The following is a 12,714-nucleotide window of genomic DNA, read 5'->3' on the forward strand; positions in this document are numbered from 1 at the left end:
GACAAGCCAATAATGTGGATATTGTCGACAAAACGGACAGAAAAGTTTTCAGCCTTAACCAGTTGAAATCCCATAGCAAAATAACATCAACCTCACTTCGAGTCATACAGCACAGAAACAGACCTTTTGGTCCAACTCATCTATGTCAACCAGACATCCCAATCTGATCTAGTCCTATTTGCCAGTATCTGGCCCATATCCCTCTAAACCCTTCCTATTCCCAGACCCATCCAGAGGCCTTTTAAACGTTGTACATGTACCAGCCCTGCACCACTTTCTCTGCCAGCTCATTTCATGCAAACACACCACCATGTGAAAAGGTTACTCCCTCAGGTCCCTTTCAAATTTTCCCCCTCTCACCCCAGGAACAGAAACACTACTTTTTCACTACTCTCCACTACGCTCAAGAATAGATGTGCAGTCCCTAGCATAGTAAGGTAGCAGTACTAACTGTGCCACCTACCCAACCTTTAACATACAAGGGCAATCCTTCTCAGGCAGTTCTCCCCCCCCTCCCATCATGCAAACAGATACACTGTCCTTCCCCCTCATCATGCAAACAGATACACTGTCCTTTCCCCCCCCCATCATGCAAACAGATACACTGTCCTTCACCCCCCCCATCATGCAAACAGATACACTGTCCTTCCCCCCCATCATCATGCAAACAGATACACTGTCCTTCCCCCCCCATCATGCAAACAGATACACTGTCCTTCCCCCCCCATCATGCAAACAGATACACTGTCCTTCCCCCCCCCAATCATGCAAAGATACACTGTCCCTTCCCCCCCATCATGCAAAGATACTGTCCTTCCCCCTCATCATGCAAACAGATACACTGTCCTTCCCCCTCATCATGCAAACAGATACACTGTCCTTCCCCCTCATCATGCAAACAGATACACTGTCCTTCCCCCTCATCATGCAAACAGATACACTGTCCTTCCCCCTCATCATGCAAACAGATGCACTGTCCTTCCCCCTCATCATGCAAACAGATACACTGTCCTTCCCTCTCATCATGCAAACAGATACACTGTCCTTCCCCCTCATCATGCAAACAGATACACTGTCCTTCCCCCTCATCATGCAAACAGATACTGTCCTTCCCCCTCATCATGCAAACAGATACACTGTCCTTCCCCCTCATCATGCAAACAGATACACTGTCCTTCCCCCTCATCATGCAAACAGATACACTGTCCTTCCCCCTCATCATGCAAACAGATACACTGTCCTTCCCCCTCATCATGCAAACAGATACACTGTCCTTCCCTCTCATCATGCAAACAGATACACTGTCCTTCCCCCTCATCATGCAAACAGATACACTGTCCTTCCCCCTCATCATGCAAACAGATACACTGTCCTTCCCCCTCATCATGCAAACAGATACACTGTCCTTCCCCCTCATCATGCAAACAGATACACTGTCCTTCCCACTCATCATGCAAACAGATACTGTCCTTCCCCCTCATCATGCAAAGATACACTGTCCTTCCCCCTCATCATGCAAACAGATACACTGTCCTTCCCCCTCATCATGCAAACAGATACACTGTCCTTCCCCCTCATCATGCAAACAGATACACTGTCCTTCCCCCTCATCATGCAAACAGATACACTGTCCTTCCCCCTATCATGCAAACGGATACACTGTCCTTCCCCCTCATCATGCAAACGGATGCACTGTCCTTCCCCCATCATGCAAACAGATACACTGTCCTTCCCCCCCCCCCCATCATGCAAACAGATACACTGTCCCTCCCCCCATCATGCAAACAGATACTGTCCTTCCCCCCCCCATCATGCAAACGGATGCACCATCCTCCCCCACTATCACAAACAGATACACTGTCCTTACCCCTCATCATGCAAACAGATACACTGTCCTTACCCCTCATCATGCAAACAGATACACTGTCCACCCCCCCATCATGCAAACAGATACACTGTCCACCCCCCCATCATGCAAACAGATACACTATCCTTCCCCCCCATCATGCAAACGGATGCACCATCCTCCCCCCACTATCACAAACAGATACACTGTCCTCTCTCCACCTCGCTCACCTGGAGGAACAGAATGCGCAGTTCTCCAACCCTTCCCGTCATCACCCCTAAAAACAGTCCGCCCCCTACCTCCCGGAACCAATGCCAAATGCATCCCTTATCCGGAGGAACAGATACATGGACCTTTTCATCCTACTATCACCACCCGAAGCAATCTTCCCCTGCCCTCTCTGCTGCTGCTATCTGCAGCCACCGAGTAGGCCTTCTCTCCAGTCGCGACCTGTCTTGCCCAGCCCCGAGTGTAACTCGTCAGATACCTGGCCGTTCCGACTCCGCCACAGTCACGATTAACATCAACAGCAAAGGGATGTCGGGTTTGGGCCACATTTATCCGCCAGGCATCCTCCGGCCGGCAGCTGCTGCCCCCGCCCCGCTCTCAGGCTCCGGGAAACACATAAGATGGCGGCAGCAGAGCGCCGAGCATTGCGAGAGTGGGCGGAGCGCGAGACTGGGGAATGGTTTCCCCCTCAGAGGGGCGGGGCGAGATGCTAGGGGCGGGGCGAGAGTCCGGGGTCATGTCCTCAGGCGAGGGGGCGGGGCGAAACGCTGGAGGCGGATCCTCGAGCGGGGAGGGGAAGGAGGGGGAGAGGCACGAGGTGAGGGGCGGGGCGTGAGCTTGTGATGGGGCGTGAACTTGGACGTGAAGTGCAGATCATCAAACGAAGGGCGGGGCGGGACGTGAAGTAGAGGTGTGTCCTCCAGTGATGGACGTCTCGCTCAAAGTGTGGGGTTCTCCATGCGGAATAAACCCAGAACCAAGCACCCTACTTGAGTAACCATGGCACCAAAAAACACAACAAGGCCCATAACACAGCGGGCATCAATGTGGACTTCAACAGTTTCCTCATTTCCCCTTCCCCCACCTCACCCCAGTTCCAAACTTCCAGCTCAACACTGTCCCCATGACTTGTCCTACCTGCCTATCTTCCTTTCCACCTATCCACTCACCCCTTCCCCCACCCCCACTCACCTATTGTACTCTACGCTACCTTCTCCCCACCCTCACCCTCCTCTCACTTATCTCCCCACCCTTCAGGCCCTCTTCCTGATGCAGGGCTTTTGCCCGGAACGTCGATTTTCCTGCTCCTCGGATGCTACCTGAACTGCTGTGTTTTTCCAACACTACTCTAATCTAGGCTCTGGTTTCCAGCATCTGCAGTCATTGTTTTTACCATAGCACAGCAGCAGGGCCCAGTGGACCAGCGCCAGGGAAACCAGTTTATCCACATAACCAAGCCAGTTCGTCAGTTCAGTCTAATCTATGATAACGCTGTGCGGCCTTGTGTTACAGAGAATCGCACTGAGTTACCGGACTGTATTAAGATAGGATTCTGGATTAGTGGTGCTGGAAGAGCACAGCAATTCAGGCAGCATCCGAGGACAGGCAAAATCGACGTTTCGGGCAAAAGCCCTTCATCAGGAATAAAGGCAGAGAGCCTGAAGCATGGAGAGATAAGCTAGAGGAGGGTGGGGGTGGGGAGAGAGTAGCATAGAGTACAATAGGTCAGTGGGGAAGGAGATGAAGGTGATAGGTCAGGGAAGAGAGGGTGGAGTGGATAGGTGGAAAAGGAGCTGGGCAGATAAGTCCGGACAGGTCGAGTTGCTGGAGGTTAGAAACTAGGATGAGGTGGGGGAAGGGGAAATGAGGAAACTGTTGAAATCCACATTGATGCCCTGGGGTTGAAGTGTTCCGAGGCGGAAGATGAGGCGTTCTTCCTCCAGGCGTCTGGTGGTGAGGGAGCGGCGGTGGAGGAGGCCCAGCACCTCCATATCCTCGGCAGAGTGGGAGGGGGAGTTGAAATGTTGAGCCACTGGGCGATTTGGTTGATTGATGCGGGTGTCTCTGAGATGTTCCCTAAAGCGCTCTGCTAGGAGGCGTCCAGTCTCCCCAATGTAGAGGAGACCGCATCGGGAGCAACGGATACAATAGATGATATTAGTGGATGTGCAGGTAAAACTTTGATGGATGTGGAAGGCTCCTTTAGGGCCTTGGATGGAGGTGAGGGAGGAGGTGTGGGCACAGGTTTTACAGTTCCTGCGGTGGCAGGGGAAAGTGCCAGGATGGAAGGGTGGGATAGGAGCTGAGGGTCATCATCCGCATCATCATTACTTTGTATAAAGTTCTGGGTGCAGGGTTACATTGAAAGAAAATATACAGCCCAGAAGTAGAGGGTGTGGTTCATTGTTCTCAGACTGTTTCTTGGGGATTGGCTTAAAACGGCATCTAGATTTTGCTGCTTTGCCATCTTTCTTCTTTCGTGAAGATGCTATTTATGGGGTGCCAGATATGACTTTATGCCACACGCTGCTATCCTTCTGTATTCTGCATTGTAGTCATTGTCTTTTAAGAGCAGTAATTGCTTCTCAACTTCCTTCAGGGTAGAAGATAAAAGAGAAGTGGAAAGCTCTTGTAGTGGTGCTGCTTCCTGGACTTCTTCATCTTCATCTTGAGCTTCGATTTCCCCCACAACAATCTCCACTTCTTCAAATTCAACTTGCTTTGCAAGAGCGACACAATGTTCTTTGATTGCTGGAAGCTCCTCTGACAGTTCAATGCCTTTAAAATCATGAATAAAATCTGGGAGAAACTTCTGCAAAACTATTTGCAAGCAGTCCTTATTGACATCACCCTAGGCTTTCACAATGATGTCAATAGCATTCTTACTGTTTCTAAAAACATCCTCAAAAACATTTGTCCTGTCATCCAACCTCTATTGCTTGACCTGAAATAAACACCTAGAGTGGACTTAAAGTAACCGAGGATGGAATGGGAGTTCGTGTTTTTAAAAAAAATCATTCCCCAATTCACCAATCATGTTACAGCCAAATCATGTTGATGAAACACACGTTATAGAAGAACGACCTGTACCTGGCACCCAGTACCAAGGCACTCAGTCAGGAGAGAGATGGAATATTCCCATTGGCTTGGATGATTGCAGCTTCAACATCACTCAAGAAACTCAAAACCATCCAGGATAAGAAAACTGCCAGCACTTACTGTGAGTGCTGTTTACACTTGTTTGTTCAAGCAATGAGGTAAGGTTAACTGTGGATGAGTAGGTGTTGGGTGGCGTGTACAAAATGAGGTTTGATTGGCAGCAAATACTTGATTGCTCTGTGAGATGATGACCAGTTGTCAATGCAAGAGCCTCCTACCCAATAACAACCACGTGATTGGCTCTGAGGTAGCTGAGCAATTTGTGGGTGTGAATGAGCAATTTGGATCTCTACCCATTAATTTGGATCTCCACTCCACTAATGCTTTTTTGTGTCTTATGTGTATGTGTGTGTAGGTAGAGGTTTGTAAGGGAGTGAGCATTTTAACTAGTAGACTGATGTTCTGGATTAGTGGTGCTGGAAGAGCACAGCAGTTCAGGCAGCATCCAAGGAGCTTTGAAATCGACGTTTCGGGCAAAAACCCTTCAGTTATTCCTGATGAAGGGCTTTTGCCCGAAACGTCGATTTCAAAGCTCTTTGGATGCTGCCTGAACTGCTGTGCTCTTCCAGCACCACTAATCCAGAATCTGGTTTCCAGCATCTGCAGTCATTGTTTTTACCTAGTAGACTGATATGTTGACAGTTTAAAGTTGTTTATTTGTACAGTCAGTTCTGCCATAACACGGTAGTTCATTTTTGTGCAATCCCCCATTATAAGAAAATCACATAATAGCAGCACCTTTTAAACTAATGGGGCCGGAACTGCAATATAACCAATACGCGCTTTAAAAGTTCTCACTATAGAAACAGTGTCCCACTTCATCATTCACGTTATAGCGAATTTGCATTAACAAAATACACATTATAGCAGAACGACCTGTTCCTGGAATCTACTTATTCACAATAAATAGTCATTCTTATTGAGTATAGAACACTGATCTGTGCTTTCTATTAACTTGGGTCTGAGATAACTTGGGACACTTGCAAATCTTTATAAAATCCAGAACTTTTGTGAAAACTCTAGGAATAGTGACTTTATTTCTAGTGTACTATCGCAATGAACTGTGGCAAAATTTGGATGCTCTTCCAGTATTAATCTGAAACAGAGACAAGAAGAATTGGTTATGCTATTAGTAAATAACACAGGTAAAGGAAAACACCACAATCCATACTGCATTTAACATTTGGCATTAGAAATGGTAAAGGATTTACTAGTGGTGTTAGAATTGACCCCTGACTGAAGGGAACGTTCAAAGTCCATATTGATTGAATTGGAAAGTAAATTGTTGGTAACATTGCCTGACAGAGACAGACATAACCAAAATAATGCTACATCACTTGGATTTAGAGGAAACACAAAATAGACCAGGTGCTCCAGATAGTAAAACTTTGGAATCCAGTGATATTCATTTATAGTAAATTGGAAATTGACAGAATTGTAAAATCGGAAAACAAGAAATAGAATTGAAAAGAGAAGAGAAAATGAGGGAACATGAATATCAGCTTTCAAGACTTACTTGCTACAGAAGTGTGTAAGATAATCTCTGAACATGTTTATTGGAAAATATCAAAAATGATGTTGTTGAAACAGGAAACATCAGGTGCTGATGCTGACCCCAATGGGGACAATCTGAATCAAAATTTGAAGTTCTTTAAGGAAATATTTAAGTTTGCACAGGACCTATGAAAATTTGAGAAAAAAGATATGGATGCATCCTCATATCATTTGAGATAATGGCTAGACAAATGAATTGAGCGAATGAGAACTATACTTTGTTCATGCAGAATAAATTGACAGGTAAAGACAGTAAATTTGGAGACACTTCACTATCAGAGGACATTTCCAGGGATTATTACACAGTAAGATAGACTGTATTGACTGCATACAAGTTCGTGCCTAAGGCATATAAGCAATGGTTTGGAAATTTAAGGAAACTGGCAGAGAAGCAATAGAACATAGAACAATACAGCGCAGAACAGGCCCTTCAGCCCATCCCCCTACACGATCCCATCATCATCCATGTGATTATCCAAGGATTGTTTAAATCTCCCTAATGTGGCTGAGTTGACTACATTTGCAGACAGGGCATTCCACGCCCTTACCACTGACTGAGTAAAGAATCTGCCTCTGACATCTGTCTTAAATCTATTACCCCGCAATTTGTAGCTATGGCCCCTCGTTCAAGCTGAATTCATCATCCAAGGAAAAAGACTTTCACTGTCTATCCTATCTAATCCTCTGATCATCTTGTATGTCTCTATCAAATCCCCTCTTAGCCTTCTTCTTTGCAATGAGAACAGACCCAAGTCTCTCAGCCTTTCCTCATAAGACCTTCCCTCTAAACCAGGCAACATCCTGGTAAATCAGAGAGTAATGCCAGTAAGGCTGAGAGGAAGAACAAACAGGGGAGAGGTTGTTGACTACAGTGGTCTGAGACGTAAATTCGTGAGGATATGACAGGTAAGGCAGATGAACTGAGAGCTTGGATTAATACTTATAACTATGATGTTGTAGCTATTACAGAGACATGGTGGATTGAGGGACAATACTGGCAAATTAACATTTGGCAATTAGATAAGAGATAGAAAGAGGTGGAGGAGTAGCTTTACTGATAATGCAGAATATCACAGCAGTACTGAGAGAGGGGTCGTCCAGCGAGGAATAGGAACAATGTAATCACTTTGATGGTATTGTACTACATCCCTCCCAAAAGCCAGCAGGTGACAGAGGAACAGGCACGTGGGCTGATTATGAAAAATGTAAAAATAACAAATTTGTTGTGGTTGGTTGATTTTAACTTCACCTATATTAACTGGGGACTGCCTTAGTGCCAGGGGTTTGGAAGGGGTGGAATTTTTTAGATGCATTCAGGAGGGTTTCTTGAGCAAATGTTAATAATCCAACGAGGAAAGAAGCTATACTACAGCTCATACTGGGGAATGAGCCTGGTTAAGTGATCAAAGTTTCAGTGAGGGAGCATTTTGGGAACAGTGACCATACTTCTGTAAGTTTTAAGTTACTTATTGATAACAACAAAAGTAGTCATCAGGTGAAAGTATGAAATCGGGGGAAGGCTAACTACCATTATATTAGGCAGGCACTAGGGAATGGAGATGGGAGGCAGTTGTTTGATGGTAAATCCATGTCTGGCATGTGGGAATCTATTAAAGGCCAGTTGATTAGAGTTCGGGTCCAGTACATTCCTGTGAAAATGATAGCAAGATTCGGAAAACTTGGATGACAAGGGAAAGTGAGAGCTTAGCCAAAAATAAAAAGGAAGCATGTGTAAGATTTAGGAAACTAAAGTCAAACAGAGCCCTGGAAGAATACAAGGATAGCTAGTAAGAACTCAACCAAGGAATTAGGAGTACTTAAAGAGGCCATGAACTATCTTTGACAATCAAGATTAAGGAAAATCCAAAGGCATTTTATACATATATAAGAAGCAAGAGGGAAGTGAAGGCCCACTCAAGGAAAAAGAGAGAATTTATACATGGAGTCAGAGAAAATAGGTGAGGTCTTTAGCAAGCATTTTGCATTGGTACTCACATTGTGGATGGTGAGTCTCGAGAGGGATATGTTGATATTCTAGGGAATGTCAATATAAAAAAGATATTGGGTGTTTTGAAAAGCATTAAGGTTGACAAATCCCCAGCATCTATCCCAGAATACTGAGGGAGGCAGGTGAGGAAGTTTAAGGAAGATGGTGAGGATCGGAGATGCTGGAAAGTCAGAGTCGATAAAGTGTGGAGCTGGTCAAACAGCATCAGAAGAGCAGGAGAGTTGACGTTTTGGCAGCACCCTTCATCAGGAAATTGATAGGGCTGTTTACAAACTTTTTGTCTCCTCTTTAATCACGTGCGAGATTCCAGAGGCTGGAACTAAGGCAGCACAATGGCTCAGTGGTTAGCACTGCTGTATCACACCGCCAGGGACTCAGTTTGATTCCACCCTTGGGTGACTGTGTGCAGTTTGCACATTCTCCCTGTGTCTGCCTGGGTTTCCTGCAGGTGCTCTGATTTCCTCTCTCAGTCTAAAAATGTGCAAGATAGGTGGATTAACCATGCTAAATTGCCTACAGTGTCTAGGGATGTGCAGGCTAGGTGTATGAGACATGAGAAATGTAGGGTTACAGGGAGAGGGTAGGGGAATGGATCTGGATGGGATGCTCTTCGGAGAGTCAGTGTGGACATGATGAGCCAAATGGCCTGCTTCACACTGTAGAGGTTCTGTGGTGACTGGAGAATAGACAATGTTGTTCCATTGTTTAAGAAGGGCAATGGGGATAATCTGGGAAATTGCAGGCTGGTGAGGATAGGCAAATTATTGGTGAACATTCTTAGGGTTAGATTGACTTACATTTGGAAAAATGTGGACCTATTCTAGATAGGCAGCATGGCTTTGTGCAGGGAAGGTCATGTCTCAGGCTAGATTGAGTTTTATGAGAAAGTGACAAAGATGATTGATGAGGCCAGGTGGTGGTTGTTCTCCATATGACCTTTGACAAGGTCCTTATGGCGGCTGATACAAAAGGTGAAGTCACATGGGATCAGTAGTGAGCTGGTAAGATAGATACAGAACTAGCTTAGTCACAGAACATGGAGAGTAGCAGTGGAAGGATGTTTTTCTAACTGGAGATCTGACAAGTGGTCTTCCATAGGGATTAATGCTGGGACCTCTGTTGTTTATAATATATGTAAATGATTTGGAGCAGAATGTAGGAAATCCTGATTAGTAAGGTTGTGGATGACTCAAAGACTGGGGGAGCTGTGGACAGTGGAGAAGATTGCCAGAGGACACAGCAAGAAATAGAAAGGCTGGAATCTTGGATGGTGAAATGGCAAATGGAGTTTAATTTGGACAAATGCGAGGTGATGTGTTTTGGGGAATCTAGTATAGGAGGGAAATACACAACAAATGGCAGAACTTTTAGAAGCATTAACATACAAAGGAATCTAGGCATACAGGTCCACAGTTCCCTGAAACTGCAACACAAGTGGACATGGTATACTTGCCTTCATCACTTGAGATGTAGAGTATAAAAATTGGCAAGTCATGTTGAATTTTAGTTAGGCCACATTTGGAATATTATTGTTATGGCACAAAAAAAACCCCTCTGCTAATTTAAACACAGAGAAGCCCACCTCACGCCATAATCTGTTGAATTTTGAGAGGCAAAGAACCATCCCAGAGGTCACTATTTAAAGTAAAAATTAAAAATTTTATTCTTTAAGTCCATCAGAGAATATTAAAGCAACAGCTATTTACAACTGCTTTCTCTTAAACCTATATTTTACCTCTCACTCAACAGTACTAGTCCGATAAAAACCCCGATTAAGATTTATAAAAAAAATCACGTTTTAAAACCAGTCAGCTTTGTCGAATCTCCTTTGTAAATTTTCCTTTAGGTTGGTTTCGATGTTCTGCTGCACAAAATTTTTATAACAGGTACCTTTCTCATTGCTCTTCAGCTGGCAGTCTAATTTGTTGGTGTCCATGGCAGTTCTCCTCATAACTGTCTGGTTTTATATCCCAAAACATCAGATAATTTCATTGGTTTTGATGTGTCAAAATACTAAATTCAAACTTGATTGGAATTTGGTATCTTGGGGCATACTTTAAACTGATTGGCCAAATTTGCATTAGTTTTGTATCATGACAACTCATCTGCACTATTGGTTTCACAGTCAAATATTACATTTTAACTTCTTGTAGTATGCTCTGTGCCTCTCTAAGTCGGTGCTAGCTTCCAGTCTCTCTTAAAGGTACAATACACATCTACACTTTCATAACACCTCCCCCCTTAAGAAAAAATGAACTATCATAATGAAAAGATGGCTTCTTTTTCTTCTATTCCCTAACCACATTATCATGACATACATATGACTTTAATCTAAGTTCCTATTAACTTCTTCCCACGTATATATAACATTGAATAGATACCAATCTTACCTATCCTTTATCAGTTAAATCCACGATAACACATGTGCGATTACATTCTTATGACGTGCAACATGTATGATTTGTAAATTAAAAATCTGTAACATAAGAGTCCAATGAAACAGTATCATATTCTTGTCTTTAAAGCAGTCCAAGAATGTAAGAGGATTGTGATCTGTGCACACAACCATCACATTATTTGTGACATACACATTAAAATGTTGTAAGGCCAGTACCAAACTCAATAGTTCTTTTTCAATCGTGGAGTATTTCCTCTGATGGATGTTGAGTTCTTCGAAAAGTAACCAACTGGCAGTTCAATCCCATCATTATCCTCCTGTAGGAATACAGCTCCAACTTCAATGTCACTAACATTAATGGCAACTTTGAAAGGTTTCGAAAAATTTGGTGCAGCTAAAACTGGTGCGGTGGTTAATATTGCTTTCAAATGGTTGAATGCCTCCTGGCATTGTCTGTCCACCAAATCTGATAAATGTAACCACGCTGTATGGAGTTAGTGCCGGATCTTTATCAAGAATTCGCCTCTGTGGGTAAAGTTTACTCAGAAAGAACAGGGAGAGAAGGGCAAGAAGTTATAATTTTGAGAGATACAGGATCTAATTAGTATCTAATAGTAAGAGATAAATGAATTTTGCACTCTTTCTGGTGATTTGTGGGATAGATGGACAGAAATGTAGCATTTCCCTAAGTAAGATCAGGTTGGAGTGCCAACTCAAGACAAGGGAAGTAACAGTGGGAGTGATTGACAGACTGTCAGTTCCAGGAACCCAGTTTGTTCTTGGGAATGATTTAGCAGTGTCCAAGGTGGGAGTGATACCCCTTGTTGTGGAAAAGCCCATGGAAGATCAAGAAATGGAGGAGTTAAAAGAAAATATCCTGGTATTTCCTAGACTGTGTCGTAACCAGATCCTTCGATCATAAGTCACAGCATGAAGCAAAAACTAAAGAGAAAGATGAAGGAGTTGAGGACACCCTGTTTGATGTAATAGTGCAGGAGAAACCTGAACAGGCAGAGGGTCAGACAGAAGTGTTTAATCCTGAAAAACTAAGGGATTGCAACAGAAAGACAAGATGATAAAAGATATATATGTGCATGCATACTCCGAAAAGGAGGCGACGATATACCTGAGGGTTATTATCTAAATGATAGAAGCCTAAGACAGAAATGGAGACCACAACAGGTTAGTGCAGAGGAGAAATGGGCCGAAGTGCACCAGATTGTGTTGCTGGCAGCATACAGACAACAAATGTTAGGGGTAGCGCATGAACTACCTGTAGGAGGTCACCTAGGTGCACAAAAGACACAGGCCAAAGTACAAAAACATTTTCGTTGGCCTGGAATGCACAAGGTTGTGGTTGACTTTTTCCGTACGTGTCATACATACCAAACGGTAGGTAAGCTACAGGCAGTAATAAAACCAGCACCTTTTGCATTTGAAGATCCTTTCACATGGTTATCAATAAGGATGTAGGTCCCCTCCAGCGAACTAGAAGAGAGAAAGAATTGTAGAAACAGTTGTTAGTTACTGCCCCGCAGAGTGAGGAATCAAATCCAGATGCTGTGGATTTTGATGTACCTCAAAATATGTTAAAAATTGAAGAAGTCCTTGAGGAGTGGGATAGGTTAGTAAGCTATCTGTCTCAGGAGCATAGAACAGAGTTGAAAGGTTTGTTACTGCAGTATGAGGACATGTGTAGGAATCAGATGGACTAATGCTATTGTTCATAAAGTAGACACA

At 44.1% G+C, this 12,714-nt stretch overlaps 1 protein-coding gene across 4 annotated transcripts in view; it reads right to left on the reverse strand.

Annotated features, from left to right (window-relative positions):
* dgcr2 (DiGeorge syndrome critical region gene 2) overlaps positions 1–2,509 on the reverse strand; it is a 93,103-nt gene extending 90,594 nt beyond the window's left edge. Inside the window, exon 1 of one of the 4 annotated variants that reach the window (XM_088000244.1) lies at positions 2,334–2,509. In XM_088000244.1, coding sequence (XP_087856370.1) covers positions 2,334–2,403 — 70 coding nt within the window. In that variant the 5' untranslated portion in view covers positions 2,404–2,509. The remainder of the gene's footprint in view (positions 1–2,333) is intronic. The other 3 variants (XM_088000242.1, XM_088000243.1, XM_043716158.2) reach the window with 3 other exon arrangements.
* Between the last annotated feature and the right edge of the window lie 10,205 nt (positions 2,510–12,714).

Source organism: Chiloscyllium plagiosum, unplaced genomic scaffold, assembly GCF_037043375.1.
Source record: "Chiloscyllium plagiosum isolate Xiang-an unplaced genomic scaffold, Cpla_swu_hap1 HiC_scaffold_24, whole genome shotgun sequence".
Classification (NCBI taxonomy): Eukaryota; Metazoa; Chordata; class Chondrichthyes; order Orectolobiformes; family Hemiscylliidae; genus Chiloscyllium; species Chiloscyllium plagiosum.